This window comes from Mobula hypostoma, chromosome 9 (genome assembly GCF_963921235.1).
Source record: "Mobula hypostoma chromosome 9, sMobHyp1.1, whole genome shotgun sequence".
Taxonomy (NCBI): domain Eukaryota; kingdom Metazoa; phylum Chordata; class Chondrichthyes; order Myliobatiformes; family Myliobatidae; genus Mobula; species Mobula hypostoma.
The window spans coordinates 126412460-126435229 of NC_086105.1; the positions used below are offsets into that span (position 1 = coordinate 126412460).

A 22770-nucleotide genomic window follows, 5' to 3' on the forward strand; every position below is an offset into this window, starting at 1 on the left:
CATTATAGATCCTAATGGCTGAGGGTAAGAATGGCCTCATATAGTCTATTACTAAAAGTGCTCCTATGTTCAGCCAAGGTGACATGCAGAGAGTGAGAAACATTGTCCAGAATTGCCAGCATTTTCTGAAGGCAACTTTGTTCTACCACAGTCTGCAGTGTGTCCAGTTTGACTCCTTTAACAGAGTCAGCCTTTCTTATCAGTTTATTGATCCTGTTGGCATCTCCCATGTAGATGTCATTGCTGCAGCACACCACCGCGTAGAAGATTGTACTGGCATCAGCAGACTGGTAGAGCATGTGAGGGAGAGGCCTGCATACTCCAAAGGACCTCAGTCTCCTCAGGAATTAAAGGGGACTCTGGCCCTTCTTGGACACAGCCTCTGTGTTGGTGACAACAGACTGGTAGAACATGGAAACTTTCAACAGTCAGGGAGCATTAATGGAAGAGGAAATAGTTTAAACTTTAGGTCAAAGACACTTAGGCATGTTTCTCTTTCCATTGAGTTTCCTGTTTTTATTTCAGATTTCTGGCATCCATACCTATTCACCTGCTGGGATTGTGATACATTCCAGTAAGGGCAACCTTTCCTTTTTAGAGGCGTAGTGATTTAATGGTACAACAAAAGCAATTATGGGTTAGCAGAGTAAAAGGCGACTAGCAAAAGGGTAACTTGTTCAAGGCACGAATTCCAGGAACGGGTATCGAACTCCGGAGCAGAGTCGGTGATTGACGGGTGGGGGGAGCCCGGGATGCGCGCGCAGCTGCCTTCCCACCGCCCCCCCGGGAGGGACGGGCGCCTGGTAACGTCAGCTGCCAGCGTGGAAACGGAGCTGATGGCGGAGACTGGAGCTGGCTTCTGGCCGTGGGAGTAGCGGCGAACGCTGGTCAACAGGCCGTCAGCCCGGGACAATCCGTCCTCTGATATTCAAAAGAAATCTCTCCACCCAACAGAGAAAAAAATCACCATGGACCGTTCCTTGGAGAAGGTACGGAGGGTTTGAGGTAGGAGGGAGGCGTTGCGGAGGTAAACAGGGATGAAGGGCCCTGGTGTCAGTGGTTCAAGGCCAGAGGACGAACGCATCCCATCAGTGCCTCGGCTCTTGGAATTACTCGGTTTTCACCTCGCTTCTTTATAAAACATTAAATAGCAGCCTGTGCTTTGGGATGCCATTTAATTTTCCAGACCTTTATTTCCGGGTGGCGAACTCTAGGGCCTAGGAGAGGTTCGGCGAGATCTGATGGTTAAAGAAACTTCCTGCTGCGATGGGATTGAAGTTCTTCGCATCCCCGTTGTCCAAAGTCACGAACTTTGTGGATTTCAGGAATAAAACTACAAACGCTGCAGAGATCGAATTTATAAAAAAAAAACTTAACCTTAAAAATTTGCTATGTTGTAGACTTAGTGTTTTGGTCAAAACTGAGCATGTTTTATAATTAACCCCTATGCACGTACACTGAATTGTGTAAAGGCAGTATTAAGATACGGGAATGGTAAACTTCAAGGGATATTCTGTACTTTTACTATAATTATAAACTGTCGAACTATAAAGTGTGGCATGTCGAAATATTTTGGTTTTGCTCTGTTTGAAATGGAGAAACACTATTACCATTTTGGTGTGACTGATAAAGACATTAGATTGTGTAGGACGCTACATCACTTTTATTCAAGTTGAATGGAATACATTCATTATCAGAGTAGGAGGCTCCTACTATGTGGTATGCTAAGCATCTATGAATAATAGACCTTGTATTTTAAAAAAAGATGAGTTCTGGATTGGACTGGAGAGCAATACTATTTGGAGTTTTGTATTGGTGACTGGTTATTCATTCAGTAATTAGAGAATTAGTTTAGGATTGTGTGTAAGCAGAATTTAGGAATGAAAACATTTATTTACATAATTATAAGTCTGTTTACTTTTTGAAAATTTTTAAGCATGCATAGAATTAGAGCACCTTGTTGCATTAAATCATATTTATGTAATTTTGTTGTATCCGATGGATTGTAGTGAAAAAAGGTCTAGAGAACTTGTTACATCTGGTTTATACTCTTTAAAGTTCTCAAATCTCCAATGTGTGAGCTGACTTTCTGAGCAGCAGGGTGCGGAGAGGGTGGTCAGTGGGAGAGTGGTGCTCTTGCACTGCTTATTTTAATGAATCTTATAGAAGTTTGGTATTTGTTTCAGTAGTTTATATTAACTCTTCAAGATTCAAAGTACATTTATTATCAAAGTATGCATGCAGGATACAATCCTGAGATTCATCTTCCCACAGACAGCCACGGAATGAAACGTTGTATCATTTTTAATGCATGCATTTCTAAATGACAATAATCGAGGACTGAGTGTCCTCATAATCTAAAACAAGGAAACCATGGAACCCATTCAAAGAAAAACGTCAAACCCCCAACACGCAAAAAAACTAATAGCGCAAACGGCAAAAAAAGCAAATGAAAAGCACAGAACATAAACCACTGACGCACAAAGTCATCGAAAGAGTCCAGACATATTCAGTACAGCTCAGTTCAACCTAGCACTGTGTTGTTCATTATTTGAGGTCCACCTTGATCAAAATTGCATAAAATAGCAACAAAAAAGGAGCAACCAGAAACACATCACAACTTGAACCACAGAGTCCAATCCACATATCATGTTGAATCAACCTTGCCCGAGACCTAAGCATGGAGCAGGAGGGAGAGAGAAACAGTTCATATGCAAGCACCTTCCTCCAGGAGCAGTGGGCAAAAAGGAGAGAGAAGCTGTCACGCGCAGACACTGTATATGTCCACGAACTATCTGATTTTGCATGCTCAGTTGATAAAAGAAATAATTATTTGGGTTATTTTCTGTCCGCAAGGATTTTAAAATTATGTAGTGAATTGGTAAGTATAACCTTGTTATTGCTTATCTTGTGTGGTGGACACATTTAAGGAGCACAAATCTTTTTGGAGAGAAATGAATTTTTTGAGATATTAAGAAGAGAACATCTAGAAAAGAATAGATGATCCTGACAAAAAAACTTAAATTATAACAAAGTGTTGTGGATATTAACAGCTAAGGCTGGAACTGCAGAGGGAGAAATGGAATTAAAGTTTCAGGATGATGACTTTTCATTACTTGGGAAAAATTAGAAAGTAAATCTTTTTAGCTGCCGAGAGGTATCAGAATCGAGTATCTTATTGCTGGTGTGTGTCATGAAATTTGTTGTTTTTAGACGGCAGTACATTGCAATACATAATTTTAAAAATCTATAAATTACAGGAAGTATATATATTAAATAAGTAGTGTAAAAAGAGGGGGAAATAGTGAGGTGTTCATGGGTTCATTGTCCATTCAGCGATCTGATGGAGGAGAAGAAGCTGTTCCTGAAACATTGAGTGTGTGTCTTCAGGCTCCCTGATGGTAGTAATGAGAAGAGGGCATGTCCTGGGTGATGGGGGTCCTTAATGATGGATGCCACCTTCTTGAGGCATCACCTTTTGAAGGTATCCTCTGCTGGGGAGGCCAGTGCCCCTGATGGAGCTGGATGAGTTTATAACTTCCTGCAGCTTTTTCCAATCCTGTGAAGTGGCCCCTCCATATCAGACAGCAACGCAGCCAGTTAGGATGCTTTCCACGGTACATCTGTAGACATCTGCGAGAGTCTTTGGTGACATACCAAGTCTCCTCAAACTCCTAATGAAATATAGCTGCTGTTGTGTGTGTATTGCATCAGTATGTTGGGCAAATCTACAGTAATTGTTTATGTCTGAGGACCTTCAGAGATGTCGACACCCAGGAACTTGAAACGGCTTATCTTTTCCACTGCTGATCCCTTGATAAGGACTGGTGTTTGTTCCCTCAACTTCCCCTTCCTGCACTCCACAGTCAATTCTTTGGTGATGAGTGCAAGATTGTTGTTGTGACACCACTCAACCAGCTGATCTATCTCACTCCTGAACCACTACCTCATCACCAACACTTGTGGATGTAGAGAGTAGAGCAGTGGGTTAAACACACATCCGAGAGGTGTACTGATGTTGATTAACAGCAAGGAAGGGATGTTATTTCCAATCTACACAGACTGTGGTCTCCACAGGAGAGAGAACAAGGGTAATGTCTGTGATAGGCTGGATCTGCCTGGAAAATGTTTGGAATGCAGTGGGAGTGTTTTGTGGAAACAGTGGTAGAGATGTTGGAATTGAAATGCAGAGCACTGGTTGTTGGAATTCTACAGTAATTGTTTATGTCTGAGGTATCTTAGCAGATCAGAGAGTATTTGTAGAGGGGAAAATAGAGTAGTCAGTTTCAGCTCTCAGACCTGCTGACAACTGCAGTGTTGTTTGGTGAAGCACCCTCTAACTCAGAGCCTGAATACTAGTTCCTTGATACCTCCTTCTACTTTGACCATTATTTCCTATACAATCACTGACTTTGTTTCCCTCCACAGTCTCCATAGTTCCCAAACCATAGAGAGTAGCCCTCTCCTCCTTCTCAAGATTCACAAGTAGGGCCATCCCAGCAGAACTACTTCTGACTATTCTTACTTATTTCTTCCTACCTTGACTCTGTCCTTCATCACCTTGTTTAGTCTCCAGGATATGCAGAAGAGCCTTTGTCTCAGTCCTACTTGGATCCCTTTCTTTACCTCTTTACCGGTACATTGATGACTGAACTTTGAATAGTCTTCAGAATATGTGTTCCCGTGAACAAGAGCACTAATGGGGGCCATTATTGAATTGGTATCACTGACCTCACTTTTGCTAGGGGCTGGTATGAACTGCTGCCCTCCCTGCTCCTATACAGAGAAATAAGTGTGAACTCCTGCCTTGCTGGGAAACTGAGGACCAGGAATCCATTGTGAATCCCCGCCAGGCTGCTGTTGTGTCTGGAGCTTGACATGACTCCCTGCACTTAGCTGGCATTCATGGATCAGTGAATTACCGAAAGCTCAGTGTGGAGAAGTGTGGGTGGGTGAACAGTGCAATGGCTCATAGTTTAGTGCTGCACCATGATGGGCCATTACTGGTGATTGGTAAATCTTACAACATGTGTTTGGAGATCCCATAGGATCCAGGCACCAATATCAACAGATAAGAACCAGGATCAGGTTTATTTTCATTGACAAATATTGTGAAATTTGTTTTGCAATAGCAGTACATATAAATTACACTAAAATATTTATTAAAAAATAAGTTGCGCAAAAAGAGAGCAAAATTCTAGTGCAGTGTTCATGGATTCATTGATCATTCAGAAATTTGAGACAGAGAGGAAGAAGCTGTTCCTAAAATATTGAGTGTTGAGTGACTGGTTACCAATAAGGATCCACAGTCACTATGTCAGTTATGGTGCAGCTCTGAGCACCACAGCTCAGCACCGAATGGCTGCAGTATTTGCACACCAGCCACCCTATTTCCTTCCACTCCACCACCACCACAGTTAACAAGCTGTCTGTTCCTTTTTCTGCATTCCTGCCCTTAACCTCCTTTCCTCCCACCAGAGTTCCTCCTCTCTTACTTTTGATCTTAACAGTAGGAATCAAAGTCAAGTTTATTGTAATTTGGACAAGAATGGGTGCAATTAAAACTTGCAGCAGCATCACAGGTGCATAATATTAGGTACACAACATTCACAAGAAAAACAAATTAATGATTATTATACAAAGGTATGCAAGAAAGAATACAGTTTGAACACAAAGTCCATTGGTGTGCAAAGTGGTCATAGTATTGCTGTAGTATTAGGGTTGTGTGGGTTGGTTCAAGAACTGACCCCTCTCCAGTTAAATGACCATCCTGTATTACTTCCACCAAATTTAATATGATACCACCATCAGACATCCCCTTTTCTTCCCTTCCCCCTCTACTTTCAGCACTTCAAAGAGCTTGTTCCCTCTGCTATTTCTTGATTTACTCTTTTATCTGCACTAGCAATCAATCTTCTTGTGTCACTTTCGTCCCATGCAATTATAGGTTTGCAAAACCTACTCTGTATCCTCTTTCCATAGAAAATTCCTGACCTACTGAATTTTTCAAACAACAGCACTTGTATTTCACTGGTCCAATGCCATTCTTTTCTTCTCTCATTCCTCTTCTCATTCATCTACCCCCCCCCCCCCACAGACCTGCTGCAGTTAACAAGCTTTCACATTTTCTTGCAGTCTTCACCACTATTTGTATAAGCCTCTTGTCTCTGCCCTGTTGTAAGCATTGCGTGTCTCTCTGCCTTGCACCATTGCTGACAACTAAAGATACAATTTTTTTCCTAATTTTTCCCTGTTTTGAAGAACTTTACTTTTATTTCAACTTTATTGTCTGACTTGAGTATTTCCAGAACTTTTATTTAAGTTTCCAATATCTATATTTTTTATTTGCTTTTCATTCAAGTTATTTATAGCTTGGCTTAATGTTAATTACGCGTCATATATGTTAAAACATGGAATTTGTTGCTACAAAGCAGTAAAAGCCAAACTTGCTACTTTAACTATACAGGTATATAGATAAGCTGTCCTGGTATTTGTGGTAATCTTTTAACAATGAATCCAGTTCTCTCCATGGCAAATTGCCAAACTGGATTTATTGTTTACTAAATTTTGTGCTAAGGCATCCTGCTTCCCTATCCAGAAACTTTTATGCAACTCTACTTTTAATATTCTGCAGAACAAGAGATTAGAAGCAATACTAACATTTCACATATGTTCCAGGAGCCAGTCATTTTAAAAAAGGAGTGCAGCTTGTATCCTTCTACAATGGTCACTGAATTTGAAGGTTATTTTTCTTTGACGTAGTGAAATGAAATTGTGAAGTTAGTAAGTTCAATACGTCTTGTGTCATTGCAACATGTTGCATTTTTGGCATAAAGATTTCTCTGTGTTCATTTGAGTTATGTTAGAGAAATGGTATTTCCCCCCCCCCCACCCAGCAGTTTTGAAAATTATCTGGACTTTGTAAATATGGCTGCCATTATCCTATGTTTGCGATTACCAACAATGTTGAAATGGCCTTCGGAGAGGAGATGGAAGAACTTGAGATCTGCTGCCAAGCAAATAACTTCTTCCTCAATGTCAACAAGACAAAAGCCTTGGTTATCGACTTTTGAGAGCTCGCACCACTTATACCCTTCCTTACCTCGGTGGCACAGCTGTGGAATCTGCAAACAGTTTCAAATGCCTGGGAGTACATCTCACCTACACAATCTGGGAAGCTCACCAACACCTCTAATTCCTGAGGAGGCTGAAGAGAACTGGACCATACACATCTATACTCATGTCCCCTATAGATGCTCAATAGAAAGCATCTTAACATGCTGCATCACTGCAGGGTATGGAAACTGCACTGCTGCAGACAGGAAGGTTCTATGATGGGTAGTCAAAACTGCCCAATGCATCACTGGCACTAGCCTACCCACCATCAAGGACATGTTTCCAAAAAGGTACTAGAAAAGAGCCAGTAGCATCATGAATGATACCACCAACCCTGCTCATTGATTGTTTGTCCCACTCCCATCAGGAAAGAGGCTCCATAGCATCCACATCAGGACCACCAGATTCAAAAACAGTTACTTTCCCCAACTAGTAAAGTTGATCAACACCTCCAGCCACTAACCACTAACCCACCCTTCCCACCACTACTACTTTATTATTCCCTGTCGGAGTCATCTTGTGTCCAGACTTCCCTGTGCCTAGGGTCATTTTATGTATATAAGCTGTCTTATGTACTTACATTTATTGTTTTTTTTTAATTATTGTGTTGTTTATCTTATTGTGCTATTTCTTTGGATCCAGAGTAACAATTACTTCATTCTTCTTTACACTTGTGTGCTGGAAATGGCATTAAACAATCTTGAATTTTCCAATGCAAGCTTTGTAGTTATGAAAGTGTTAATGGCTGAGGGCAAAATGAACTAAAGAATTGTTTTGAAATTCACTATTGAACTTCTGGTACTGACATGATTGTGTAAAAAGTTTTGAAACAATGAAGATGATTTACAGTTATAAATCAGAAGACATCACATTGCAGAATGCTTATTCCTTTCTGTCTGCACTAATGTTGGCTGTTTTTCTATGTGGATGGGTACACGTAAGAGATGTTTTAAAAGGTATTGAAAAAAAGGTCATTACAAATTACACAATTGTTTTAATTTTGAGAAACTGGGTGCGGTATTTCAAGTTTTTATCTGCCTAAAATCAACAATCATGTAAATTTCTGAAGAGTTGGCTTGATTTTATATTCATGTTTAATCAGCAGCTCTTTATAAAATGTTAAAACCTGTGAAACACACTGAATAAGTGTACTTTCTACAACAATTTTCTTGTCTCTGATTATGCAACCTTTAACACAATAAATTGGTGGATGTACTGTACAGTTTTAAATTAAATGTTTTTAAAAAGATTAAAATCTTTTTAAAAATTGAATCTTTGCTGTATGTGACATAACTGAAGTTCACAGTGGATAAAAATGTCCAGTAGGTAATTGAGGAGTGCTGCCAATGATTTAAATAAAAAGATTTAAAGTCACAAAGAATAACCTTTTTGGTCTTTTCCTTCACATTACAATATTTAAACTTGTAACTTTAAGACTCCAGTTTGCTTAAGATGAAATTCTAATGAAGAGCACTTGTAGGTTGCTTTACTGGTTGTTTAGTCACTGTCATTGTTCACATCTTTCATCTGTCCACAACAGTGAACAATGCATACATTTCGCACTTCTCAGCTCATGTTTAGCTCTGATAGCCGGTATAGAACATTTTAAAGGAAATTTTATGTATTTAATAATGGGGAAACTGCAAAGTTAAAATCTACGTTAATCGTTTATCTCTTCACCATTTTCAGTCCCGCAAGGAAATACTGAGAGACTATTGTTTAATTCATAGAAAATTTAGAATACTTACGTGGAGGATATTCAGTAGTGAGCATTCTATTTGAACTAAGGAATTTTTTTTAAAAAACATTGTTTTCAAAGTTTTTAACTTTAAGTGCATATTAAGCTTTGGTTGCTGTACAAAAGATTTATTCATGATCTCAAAACATTGTTAGTAGAGATTTAGGATGAGAAATTTTAGACAAGTAGAACCTATGTAGTGGCAACTATCACTTCATATTTGCATGTAAAGCATAGCGAGGAAGGTGGGTTGTATGCAAACATTAATAAAATTAAATGATAATTAAAACCTTTTTTATAATGATGCTAACTGTAAGTATTAATCATATCCCACTGAAACATTGTAAATATTCTATGAAACTATGGTGCTTGAAAACTTAAGATATTTACTAACAGTGTTGGCAATTAAGGGCAACGCACAAAATGCTAGAGGAACTGGCAAATCAGGCAGCATCTACAGAAATGAATAAACCGTCTATGTTATGGGCTGAGACTCGTCTGCAGGTCTGGAAAGGAAGGAGAAAGATCCCAGAATGAAAAGGTGGATGAGGGGAAGGAGGACTAGCTGTAAGGTGATGGGTAAAGTCAGGTGGGTGGAAATGGTGAAGGGCCGGGGAAGAAGGAGGGGCACCAGAGGGAGGTGGTACTGGTAGGCATGTGAGGAAAAGAGGCAAGAGGCCAGTGTGGGGAATAAAACAAGAGGGGAGGGGGAGGGGGGGAAATTACTAGAAGGAGAAATCGATGTTTACGCCATCAGGTTGGAGGTGACCTAGATGGAAATATGAAGTTGAATTCACTCTTCTCAGGCTTCCAGCTGGGTACAGGTATCAATTTTAACTGGAGTTTCGATGTCAAACTCTGCCATCTTCATCAGGAATGATGCCTAGTCCAGTGGTATATGTACACCCATCATCTGTTCCTCCTGATTGGATGAGGATTAACCAATCAGGTTCCTGCTGACCCACCTTGTTTACAATCAAATTCCAGTTCTTAGAGCGAGAGCTTCATCTTTGTTTTTAAAAAAATTCTTTAATTTTATTTCAATGGCTTCCTTCACCAGGCTATTGGCGCAGCACCGTAGTTTTGTGCCTTCGAAGTTAATCCTATGGCTATTGTGAATGCAATGTTCTGCTATGTGCCAATTTCTCCAGGTAACCCAAATGTACTCAATTGTAAACAAGGTGGGGCAGCAGAAATCTGATTGGATGAGGACTAGCCAATCAGGAGGATGAGCGAACAATGGAGGTATATATACCACTGGAATAGACATGTCTGGACGTCATCCTCGATGAAGGATTTATTGTCATTTAGTGCATGCATTTCTAAATGACAATAAACGAGGACTGAATGTCATAATCTAATCTAATATACACTGGGAAAGCACTGGATCCTTTTTCATTCATCTCTATGGGAATATGAAGTGTTGCTCCTCCACCCTGAAAGTGGCCTAATTGTGGCAAAAGAGGATACCATAGACCAATTTGTTGGAATGGGAACAGAAATGGAGATAGGAATTAAAATAGTTGGCCACAGGGAAATTCCGCTTTTGGTGGATGGAGCAGAGATGCTTGACAGAGCGGTCCCCCAATTCAGATCAAGTCTCACTAAAGTACAGGAGGCCACATTGAGAGCACTGGATACAATAGATGAGCCCATCAGATTCACAGGTGAAGTGTTGCCTCCCCTAGAAGGACTGTTTGGGGCCCTGAATGGAGATAAAGGTGGAAATGAATGAGCAGATACATCGTTTCTGTCACTTGCAGGAATATGTGCCAGAGGGAAGATTAATGGAGATGAATGGATGGACAAGTGAATCGCAGCGGGAGTAAACCCTGTAGAAAGTGAAGAGTGGGGAGGGGTTTGGAGGTAAAGATGTGTTTAGGGGTAGGATCCTGTTAAAGATGGCGGAAGATGTAGCGATAGATATGTTGGATGCGGAAGCTAGTGGGATGGTAGGTGAGGACGAGGAACTCTATCCCTGTTAAGGTGGCGGGAAGAAGGGGTGAGCATGAGTGTCCAGGAAAGGGAGGGGATGCAGGTGAAGACAGCCTCAGTTGTGGAGGAAGGGAAACCCCATTCTTTGAAAAATGAGGACATCTCTGATGTCCTGGAAAGGGAAGCTTTATCCTAGGAACAGATGTAACAGAGACGAAAGAACTGAGAAAAGGGAATAGCATTTTTACAGGAGACGGTGGGAAGAGGTAAAGACAACATAGCTATGGGAATCGGTAGATTTATAAAAGATGTTGCTGGACAGTTTGTCTCTAGAGTTGGAGACAGAGATCAAGAAAGGAGAAAGAGATTTCAGAAATTGGAATAACTATGAAGTAGTTATTACCAGTTGCACTCTTTTCATTCCAAGCTGATTTCTGTTTTGCAGGATCACAAGTGGTGTTATAGCTATCTGATGTAATATTGGAATAGTGCGGCATCCTTGAGGTAGTCGCTGTAATTTCATTTCAATACCACATGGTGTTTAACTCCATTCATCTTTTTAAGATAAACAGTTAAATAAGGAGCCATAGGATGCTGACCTGAATATGTCAAGCAAATGAGAAATTAAATGGTAACCATGTATTTAGTGAAATTTACTGTCATTCAAGTTACACTATTTATTTTTCTACTTATGAAGGACTGCTAATGGCTATTACAGGCTATTTGGCAGAAAATTGCGGTATTTTAGGGAGTTGATAAGCCACAATAATATTGCATTAACATCTACGTTATTTGGATTATTTAGCACGCTGGCACAACTCATCCAAGAAGATAAAACGTTCCAAGCTGAGTCATTGTAACCTCATGTGCTCGATACATCATTTATGTCTTCATGCTTTGTCTCAAATTATCTGATCACCATCATAAGTACTTTGACATAACAATAAATAGGCACTTTTGAAGCACAATTCATTTTGCAAGCTTCAGGCTTTGAATTGTATTGGAATATTTTTTCTGACTGCAGGAACACAGTATGAAAATTTTGTGAAATCCCATTCATATTGTCGTAGCTTGCTGTAATATTCATGATTCTCTGCATAATGCATTTTTAAATCCATTTGATTTAAAGACTGAAGTGGCAGTGTCCAAATGTTATTTGTTTGACTCAGCCTCCAGTTTTAGTCAGAATAGTTGACTAAACAAAGGTCAATTGTTCGACCATTGTCTATACAATGGTCATGTAAGTTGGCTTTTGCCATACATTTCAATGTTCCACTATCTTATGCTTTACTATCAGGAAGTAAGGTCTGATCAGGAAAGGCAGTTATTTCTCATGCCCTCTCAATGGGAGTGCAACACACCTACACCTATTTTAGGACCACTATCTTGCATATTTAATAAAAGGCAAATATTTGCACATTTTCTTGACAGATGGTGGACCCTACATTAGCTGAGATGGGCAAAAATCTTAATGAGGCCATGAAGATGCTGGAGGAGACTCAAAGGTTAGTTTGGAACTTTTATGACATACTGTAAATAATTTGTTTTTCTTGAAAGGTTTGGGCCAGCTTTAAGATTTTCTTAAACGTAGGAAGTAAAAAAATAACTTAAAGTTAAAATGATCTTTTCTGTGCTTCTAAGGATGCTGCACAACCACATGGCACATTTAAATATGTTGGGACAAACTTGCAAGTTAATTCCAACTCATCTGAATTTACCTACTATAGATGTGAAAAGCCAATAATAGATGACAGTAGTTAAAACCAGATTAGATTTGTACTATCAGACTACTTTCAATTATCAGCAAAGTGATGCATGTTATTGACAATGTCATCAAGCAGCACTTACTCAACAATGAACTATTCTCCAAAGCCTATTTTGGGTTTTACCAGCACCATGGCTCGAAATCTTGCCATTGCCCTGATCTGTAGATGAAGCAACTGAACTCCAGAAGTGAGGTGATGGTGACAACCCTTGATATCATGGCAGCACTTAATTGAGCTTGGTGACATGGTATTGTGTTAAAACTGAAGTCAATGGAAGTCAAAAGGGAGGAAAAAAATTTTCACTGGATGTACCTCCGTACACTGGATGTGGTTGTTGAAGGTTAGTCATTTCATTTCCAATAGTGGTGTTCCTTCCGAGTAATGCCTTTGGCCAAGCTACCATAAGCTGCCTCATCAATGAAGTTCAGAGGTAGAAATGTTCATTGATAATAGTGCCACATTCACTTCCACTCACAACTCCTGAGCAGTGAAGCAGTGCGTGCACACATGCAACAGGAGAACATTCAGGCATGGTCTAATGAGTGGCAAATAACAGTTGGACCACATGAGTGCTAGACAGTGAACATTCTGAACAAAAGGGAGGCTAACCACTTGGAATTTGATGTTATTACCATCACTTAGTCCCCCGCCATCAACATCCTTAGTGTATCCATCGAGCCGACATTCACTTGGGCCCTCTATAAATGTGGCTGCAAGACCACTTCAGAGACTGAGTATCCTGCGGCAAGTGACTATACTCTGACACTCCAAGTAATCCATAAAGCATAAATTGGGAATGTGGTAGATTATTGTCCATTCCAGGATGAGTACAGCACCAACAATTCAAAAGATGTTTGATAGTATCCAGAACAAAGCAGCTTGCCAGCTTGATTGGCACTCATCAACCACACTAACAGTTACTACTTCCTCCTCCATCAACATACAATAGGTGCATTGTTTACAGTGCATTTTGTAAATGGTAATTACTCTCTGCAACACTACCTCACAAATGTACAGTTTCTACTACTATTAGGAAGGATGGGGCAGCAGGTACACCACTACCTGATGCGCACCATTCTGACAGTAATCATCGTCATGTTTAAATCTAAAACTTACTAACCAAATAACACTGTGGGAGTACCTCCACTTGGAAGATTGTAGCTATTCAAACTGGCAGCTCACTACCAGAACTTCAAGAATAATTAGGACAATGAGTGCTGACCTTGCCCGTGGCATTCTGATCCCAAAATGAAATTAATAAACTTGGTACAGCGTGAAAGGTAATGAGATCTCCAATAATGCATTGTAATTCCCTAAATATATTTCTGGTGGCTGGTTATCACAGTTCGATGATTGTGCCCCTAACATTAAAAAAAATTAAATCAATTGAAAATAAAATAACTAAAATATAAACTACCACTTTAATAAAATAGCTAATTGTGATCAAATTTTTTACCAATAAATAAAGCCACAGTGATTTATGTTTTGGCAAAAGGAGCTTGCTTTTACCTTTTTCTTGTGGTTCCTCAGTCTCCATTGAAATTAATGGTGCTGCAGATCCTGTGGAAGGTCAAATATGTGGCAAATCCAAATGTTTGAGATCATGGGAAATCAAGCAGTAGAACACCTTGACATACACAGATCCAACTATGTACACATAAGTAACTTTGATCTTAAGACATTTAAACAGGTAAACATTTGTTGTTCTATTCAGCGCCCCTGTTATTTACTTGCAAGATATAATTTTTCTTCTGATAAACTTGATTGTCTCTTAGATATTCAGTACTCGTCCTGTATTTATTTGCCCCACTTACCACATTTGGACAAATTACCTCAATAATATCATCAATTTTGTCTAAACTCCATTTCCTCTTATCAATGTTTATTCTCCCAATAGTTTATCGTTTAAACCATTATATTCAGCATTGAGGCAATTGTATACTGGATTAAGTAACTGTGGGGAAAAATGAAAGCATCAAATTTATTTCTTTGATCAGTGGTTCAATCAGGACTGCAAAAAATATTTTGGATTCATTGTTGTACATTTTATAAGGGCTATTTCTTTAAAAATTACTAAGATATATGAAGTAAGATCCACATGCTAATGCAATTGAATTTATTCAGTTGGCTATTAAATCGTGTTTCAGTAAATTTCCTTTTATTTATATGTGTGAATGTTCAATTTAATATTATACCAAAAAAAATAAGGGAGCCATTGCATGTTTGTAAAATTTTCAAATTAAGAACTACTTCATCTTTACTGATCAAATTAGGGAGGTGGATGAAGAAAGAGAGAAAAAGCGATTTTCTAGAAAAGATATTCCTGGTCCTTTGCAGGGAAGGTGAGTAATGTTATTTGTAAATGACTTTAATTTTCTTCTTTTGCTATTTCACATTGAGGTTTTCGTACATTGGCACTGTTCATGGAAACATGACCTGACTAAAAGTTCTTTTAAAAGATTTTTTTTTCGGTGTAGTTTAGATGCTACAGTTCTCCCAAAAAGCAATTTTGTCTATACCACATTTATTGAATTCCTTGCATTAATATTTACAGAGCTATTTATATTTTGCTACACCTGATTGGCAATTTAATTCATACTACTTAGTAAAGCATCCCAATGCATGTAGGGAATAAGAATAATGAGATAGAAATAAAAAGAGGATTAGTGTTGGTAAAAGATTTAAGTCTGAGGAGATCTTAAAAAGGGAAAGATGGCAGTCAGTCTAGATTTGACAGAACTATTTCTGAGTGTGGGGGAAGTAAATGACTGAAGTAAATTAAAAGGCTAGAGTTAGAAGAAAGACAAGATTAGAAGGCTGTTGTGAGGGTAGCAAACATTTATCAATTAAAAATAGAATTTTGAAGTTGATTTGCAAATAATGTTGGACTCAATGAAATTGGCAGCCATAGGGCTGATAGAGAAATAGGCTTGTGTGTGTACAAGAATCTGTGGAATAAAGTGCTATTGGTAAGTATAGCATTCAGATCTAATTCTGCAGTGAGGTTGATGTGGAAAACTGTGTGATAGTTGAATTATTCACAATTGCATCTCCACTTGGTGTGACTGAGATTCTCATTTGTTCAAGACTAGTTTTCAGCTAGTCAGTTAGAAGGGACCATGATCACTGAGGATATTGGCAAAAGATTAGAAGTGGAGTGGCTGTAGTACATCTAGAATTGGTTACATATTACCGGTAACAAGGGAAATGAAAAGCAAATTGAAACTTTGGGCAAGAATTATTTGTATATCATTCACACATGTGGATATTTCTGGTATTGCTGTTATTAATTGCCCTTTGGACCATCTGTCAGTGACAAACAATCATTATGGATGAAGCACTGTCATGTTTAGTTCTTATCAGTACAAGATACTACAATTGAGATAAAACTGCAGGGAGTTGCTGTGAAGTAAATGTTTACATTAGGCACTGTAGAGTAATCAGTGAAAGTAAAGCAGTTTGCTCCCTAGCATATGCTGTCAAGTCCAGGAACTCCAGTTTCATGTTTCACTTAACACATGACTCACAGATGAGTGGAGCATAGACATTTACTGTTTAGAAGTCCTTAGAAGTTCTTTGAGTCTTCATCACCAGATCTAATTTGATCAGCCAGGCTAAGTTTAACCAATGCACACAAAATGTTGGAGGAACTCAGCAGGCTAGACAGCATCTATGGAAAAGAGTAAACAGTCTATGTTTCAGGCTGAGACCCATCATTGGGCTAAGTTTAATAGTAGGCATGGACTCAGTGGGCTAAGGACCTATTTCCATGCTGCCTGATGGTATGACTCTGACTCTAGTCTATAACAGCAAAAAAAATGTGGATACCAGTATACCTACTAGCATTGACACTAAGACTGTAATAACAATCTCACCTGGTCCCTCAGTACCACCTTTTAGACCAAGAAACCACGGTAGCATCTCCACTTCCTGAGGAGATTGAAGTGAGCAGCCCCCCTCCCCCCAAACATTCTAACCAATTTTTACTGAAACACCATCGAGAGTGTCCTAACGGGCTGCATTACCATCTAGTACAGGAATTACAAGGCATCTGACCTCAAGTCCCTATAAAGGATTGCGAGGACTACTGAGAGAATCATTGGGTTCCCATCTTCTGGCTATTAGAGGTACTTATCAGGAGTGCCATGTACCCAGGGCCCTTGCATTGATTTGAATTGAATCGACTTTATTACTTACACCCTTCACATACATGAGGAGTAAAAATCTTTACATTACGTCTCCACCAAAATGCGCAATGTGCAATTTGTAGTAGTTTATAATAAATAGTATGTACAACAGGACAGTCAATAAAACATAGAAGTACAGTTGTGTCAGCTTGAATTACTTGTTCTGATGGCCTGGTAGAAGAAGCTGCGCAGAGACTATTGGTCCTGGCTTTTATACTGTGGTACCGTTTCCTGGATGGTAGCAGCTGGAACAGTTTGTGGTTGGGGTGACTCAGGTCCCCAATGATTCTTCAGGCTCTTTTTACATACCTGTCTTTGTAAATGTCTTGAATAGTGGGCAGTTCACATCTATAGATGCACTGGGCTGTCCGCACCACTGTCTGCAGAGTCCTGTGATTGAGGGAAGTACAGTTCCCATGCCAGGCAGTGATGCAGCCAGTCAGGATGCTCTCAATTATACCCCCGTAGAAAGTCCTTAGGATTTGGGGACCCGTACCAAACTTCTTTAGCTGTCCCTCCCATCTATTCAGCAATCTCTTTGATTCCCCACCATCAAGGGGGCATTAGGACAGGAACTGCATCTTCTCCCAGTCCATAAGACGACTGAACTCTCTGCCACCACCCAGGTCTCACCTCACATGAAGCACCAGAGTGTTATACTTTTTTGCTTTTTAACTTGAGTTGTAAATGCACCTTATTTATTAATTGTGATAATATTACTTTGTGTTATGTGTTTGAGTTACATGAACTGTGTTGTGCACCATAGTTCAGAGGAATGTTTTGCTTGGTGCTATACGCACGTACGGTTGAATGACTGAATATAACTTGAAGTTATCAACCCCTCCGTGTATGTGATAGCTCGTATATAAGCTTTGACTGTAAACTAGAATGCATCACTGGCAGCAGCCTACCCACCATGAAGGGCACGTACACAGAAAGGTGTCGGAAAAGGGCTAGTAACATCATGAAGGATCTCACCCATCCTGCTCATGGACTGTTTGCCCCACTCCCATCAGTGAGGAGGCTATGTGGAATTCACAGTAGGAACACCAGACTCAAAAACAGTTACTTTCCCCAAGCAGTAAGGCTGATCAACACCTCCACCCACTAACCCACCCCTCCATGCCCCCAACCTCCACTCTTTATCACTTCCTGTCAGTCACCTTATGTACGTACACTCCTGTGCCTAGCATCACTATATGGAAATACAATTGATGTATATAAACTAGCTTATGAATTTATATTTATTGTCTTTTTATTATTGTGTTCTTAATCTTGTTTTTGTTTTGTGCTGCATTGGATCCGGAGTAACAATTATTTTGTTCTCCATTGTACATATTCTGGAAATGACATTAAACAATTTTGAATCTTGAACACATTCCTGAGTCCACACCAGCTTGTCCACGCCAGCTCCAGTCACATACAATCTAACATTTGCCATCATAAGATATAAAATGTAATCCAGCTCATGGCAAATGAGGATCACCAGACCCACAGGAGTGGGTGTGCTCTGGAGGAACATGCCATATTGACCAACACTTCCTGTAATACACAGCATAAATTGCAAGCATGCAAATCTTACAATAGCATATCAACCAATAACAAGGTCTTAGTGTGTTTCTCAGATTAAACTGCCAGATGAATTTTATGGGACTTGCATTTTAAGCATTTGAATTTTACTTATGAAATGTGATTTGCTTGAATTATGCCACTTAAGCAAACATTTATGGGAATATTATTTTTTCAATTAGTTTTAATCACAGAACTTGAAAATTAAAAATGTTTTCACATGGCAAATACACTCAGTGGCCAATTTATTAGTTACACCATTATACCTGCTTGTTAATGCAAATATCCAGTCAAATTTTGTAGCAACAACTCAATGCAGAAAAGCATGCAGACTCGGTCAAGAGGTTCTGTTGTTCAGAGCAAACATCAGAATGGGGAAGAAATGTGATCAGGGTGACTTTGTGGAATGATAGTTGGTGGCCTGATTATCTCAAGCTGTTGATCTCCTGGAATTTTTATGCACAACAGTCTCTAGAGTTTTCAGAAAATGAGGCAAAAAAAACAAAAAAAAAATCCAGCGAGCAGCAGTTCTGTGGGTGAAAACACCTTGTTAATGAGAGAGGTCAGAGGGGAATGACCAGACTGGTTCAAGCTGACAGGATGGCAACAATAACACAAATAACCCAGTGTGGTAACAGTGACACAAGTAACCACACATTATAACAGTGGTGTGCAGAAGTGCATCTCTGAACGGACAAATGTTGAATCTTGAATTGGATAGGACACAGCAACAGAAGACCACACAGGGTTCCACTCCTGAAACAAATAAAGTGGGCGCTAAATGTATATGCATTTAAGTTAGGATGTTGAACTAATTAATTTTTTAAATGATCTGTATATTAAGAAACCAATGTTTAAGTCTTAGTTCTCCAATAATCTTTCAGTCTGCACTGCTTCTAGATTAATACCCAGAGATACAGTAAGTGTATTTCATTGTGAAAATCTCTTTTATGGAAATACTTTAAAGCTAATGGTAATAAATATGCTGTATTAATGCAGGGAATTTGACAGTGAGCTAGTTTTCTGAGAATTTTTGTCTTGTTAAACTAATACTAGAGTTTACAGTGGAAACTCATTCTCATTAGTTTTGAAAAAATCTTAGTTTTTTTAAATAACGTGTTTCCATGGATTCACTAAAAAGTGCCACTGCAAAATGTGTAGATACAATACAAGCAGTCGTCAGATTATGTCAGGGTTCTGTCCTGGGAACTGTTCGTAAGTCAGAAATGAGCAATGACTTGTGTGTGGGAGATGATCACAGAAGCAGATGTGATGGGAGAGTGAGTAGACACAGGAAGAATAATTGCCAGCTTGCCTTACTGATTGAGTGAGCAAGTGGGTCTGCTTGGTGCTCCCAGCTCTGTTGTAGTTTGGGAGGGAATGGGAATGAGGTTGAAAGTGAGGAAAGGAAGCATGTGGAAGTGCCTGTTTCCACCTGGCAGAAGATACCTGGAGCTCCGCAGCATCCTGCAAATCAATCTCACTTGTCTCCCAAATGTATTCCTATGTACAGGATGTTTATTAGTTGAAGGTTTGTTATCCAGGGAGGAACTTTTTTTTTTAACTTTTAAAGGTGAACTACATTTTAAAATTTAACATTTTAGATGATGGCTCTATTGGAAACAAAATCTTAAATACTGCATAGACTAAAACCCATCCTCCAAAAATGGCATTTCCATTGAGAAAACGAATAGTTCTGCCTTCCAGTTTCAATCGACAAATTGATTTTAATTAAGTGATATTTGTTTTATTTTAAACATTTTTTTATTCACAGTGGACAGGACATGGCAACTATTCTTCAACTAGTACAGAACCTTATGCATGGAGAGGATGAGGAGGAATCACAGTCAATTCGGTAAGCTATTATAGTCTCCAAGGGGCAAAGTAAACCAATGTTTTTATGTATCTGAGTTGTGCAGATAAAACTTGGTATTGTCTTCTGCTTGGAAATGGAGAGAAGTTTGGCTCGTTCAGCAAATTATTTGTAACTATTACTACTCAGTGGCAGAGTGTATGAAACAATCATTTACAGGCAGGCATCTACAGAACTCCCAGAGCTTATTTAGTCACCTACATAGTGTCGCAGAGAGTAGATGTAAAGAAATTGGAGCTTCATCTGTGTTTGACATGAAGTGAAGGAAAATGCCTTTTCTGAGTTAAATATCTTTTGAAGAAAGTAAGTTGGGATGAATGAATGTTGTGATTTTATTTGACCAGCTTATCTAGGCCCCTAGTTTGTGCGAATAACTACCAGCTCAATAGGTAGCAACTTAAATTTTAGTTGATCATAGAATCATACAGCATGGCAACACGTCATTTACCCCAACTTGTGGCAGTGTAGTGGTGCTGCTGTCTCACAGGTCCAGTCGTCTGGGTTCAAACTTGATTTCCAGTGCTGCCTACATGGAGTTTGCATATTCCTCTTGTGACCCATATTGGTTGCCTTTGGGGTGGGGGGCAGGCTCCAATTTCCTCCTATACAGGTTTCCCCCGCCATCCGAAGGTACAGCGTTCCTATGAAATGGTTCGTAAGCCGGAATGTCGTAAAGTGAAGAAGCAATTACCATTTATTTATATGAGAAAATTTTGTGAGCGTTCGCAGACCCAAAAATAACCTACCACATCATGCCAAATAACGCATAAAACCTAAAATAACAGTAACAAATAGTAAAAGCAGGAATGATATGATAAATACACAGCTTATATAAAGTAGAAGTACTTTTCCATAATCATTGCCTGAACTGTTCTCTGTAGCGAAAATCTCACGCAAATGCCGTTGGCAAAAACACGGTGCAAACGCTCTCGGCAGAAAATCTCACACAAGCGCTGTTGGCAGAAACTCTCTCTCCAGTAACCTTTAAGCTATGAAGCTGCCAAATCATACCAAATAACACGTAAAAATACACAGCCGATATAAAGTAGAAATAATGCATGTACAGTGTAGTATCACTTACTGGAATTGGGAAAGTGCGGAGCGCACTGATGGTGGTGTGTTAGGCTGAGTCGTCAGAGTTTGGGTGGTGCAGTGGCCCCCACCCTCCGAGCAGCGAACCGATACCGATCCGCGAAGCATGCAGCGGTAGCCGGGAGGCACACAGCACATCTTTAAGAAAAAAGCCGTAATAAACATGCTAATTAATTAGGTGCCACCCGGCATGTAATTGTCAGCTCAGATCAGTGCCAATTACCGATTGCATCGCCTCTGTTCTGGGCCGACAATTACGTGCCGGGCGGCACCTAATTAATTAGCATGTCTATTTTGGCTTTTTTCTTAAAGATGTGCTGTGTGTCTCCCGGCTGCTGCTGCATTCTACGCGAATCGGTATCTGTCCACGGCCTGGGTGTTGGGGTGGTGGGACACTGGGGTGTCATCTCGTCGTCTGTTTCCATTAGAGCAGGCAGCTCATCTTCTCCTATGACTGCCCACCTCAATGTTGAAGGTCGAGGTTCGTCGTCTGCTGTGGCTGATGTGGAAGGCTTGCTTGACTGCTGAGCGTTGCACATTTTTCTGTCATACAGTTCTTTGTAAGCACTCAAACCATCCTGCAAATATCCCCTAAACCGATGTACCCTTTCAAAATTAAAGTCGTACTTTATCATTACTCATTCGGTTTCGATTGTTATCCTTTCTTCTTCCAATTGCATCACCTCTTCATCTATCAGTTCTTGGTCATGGGATGCCAAAACCTCTTCAGCATCATCTTCGTCAGCTTCCACAAGCCAAACTCACTTAGTCCTTACTTCATTCACCATGATGAAAATACTTAATTATGTCTAGTTTTACACTAAGTGTAACACCCTTACGAGCTCTTTCAGGTTTTTCCGATATCATAGAACTCATCTTGCAAACGGCTGCTCAGAGGCACGTGTTTAAGCAATGCTGGCGAGAATGCAGTTCCGAATCCAGGGGAGAGCGGCTGCTCGGGGCACACACTGCTTTTTCCGTAACAGTGAAAACGCCTTCTATTAGCGAAAACAGGGTACTAATGTAGGTCTTTCGTAACAGTGAGGTTTTGTAAAGCGAACGTTCGAAAAGCGGGGGACACCTGTATCCCACAGACATGGAAGCTGTAAATTCAGCACTGTAAGTTGCTCCTAGTGTGTGGGAAGAATAAAATGAGGTTACTGTTGAAATAGTATAATGGATGCTTGATGGTTGCCCTAATGAGAGGCTAGGGAAGAAATAGTGGAGGCCCTTGTTGTTTCCTTTGTTAACCACTGGCAATGTTCCTGAAGATTTAGAGGGTGGCTAACAGGCCTGGAAGGCTGAATTCATTTCAAGGGAAGTTACTGGAGAGAAATTCGGTAGGACAAGATCTACAGTAAAGACCTGAATGGAAATAGTCAGCATGATTTTGCACATTGGTGTTTGTCAGTCTTTGTCTGTTTATGTAAAGTTTTTCATAAAATTGTGTTGTATTTCTTTTTTCTTGTAAATGCAATGCCTGTAAGAAAATAA

General features: G+C 39.7%; 1 protein-coding gene across 2 annotated transcripts in view; it reads left to right on the top strand.

Annotated features, from left to right (window-relative positions):
- The first annotated feature begins 782 nt into the window (after positions 1 to 782).
- pdxdc1 (pyridoxal-dependent decarboxylase domain containing 1) overlaps positions 783 to 22770 on the top strand; it is a 71876-nt gene continuing 49888 nt past the window's right edge. For both annotated transcript variants that reach the window (XM_063059090.1, XM_063059089.1), the window contains exons 1-4: positions 783 to 989; positions 12221 to 12294; positions 14829 to 14897; positions 20086 to 20166. In XM_063059090.1, coding sequence (XP_062915160.1) covers positions 969 to 989; positions 12221 to 12294; positions 14829 to 14897; positions 20086 to 20166 — 245 coding nt within the window. In that variant the 5' untranslated portion in view covers positions 783 to 968. The remainder of the gene's footprint in view (positions 990 to 12220; positions 12295 to 14828; positions 14898 to 20085; positions 20167 to 22770) is intronic.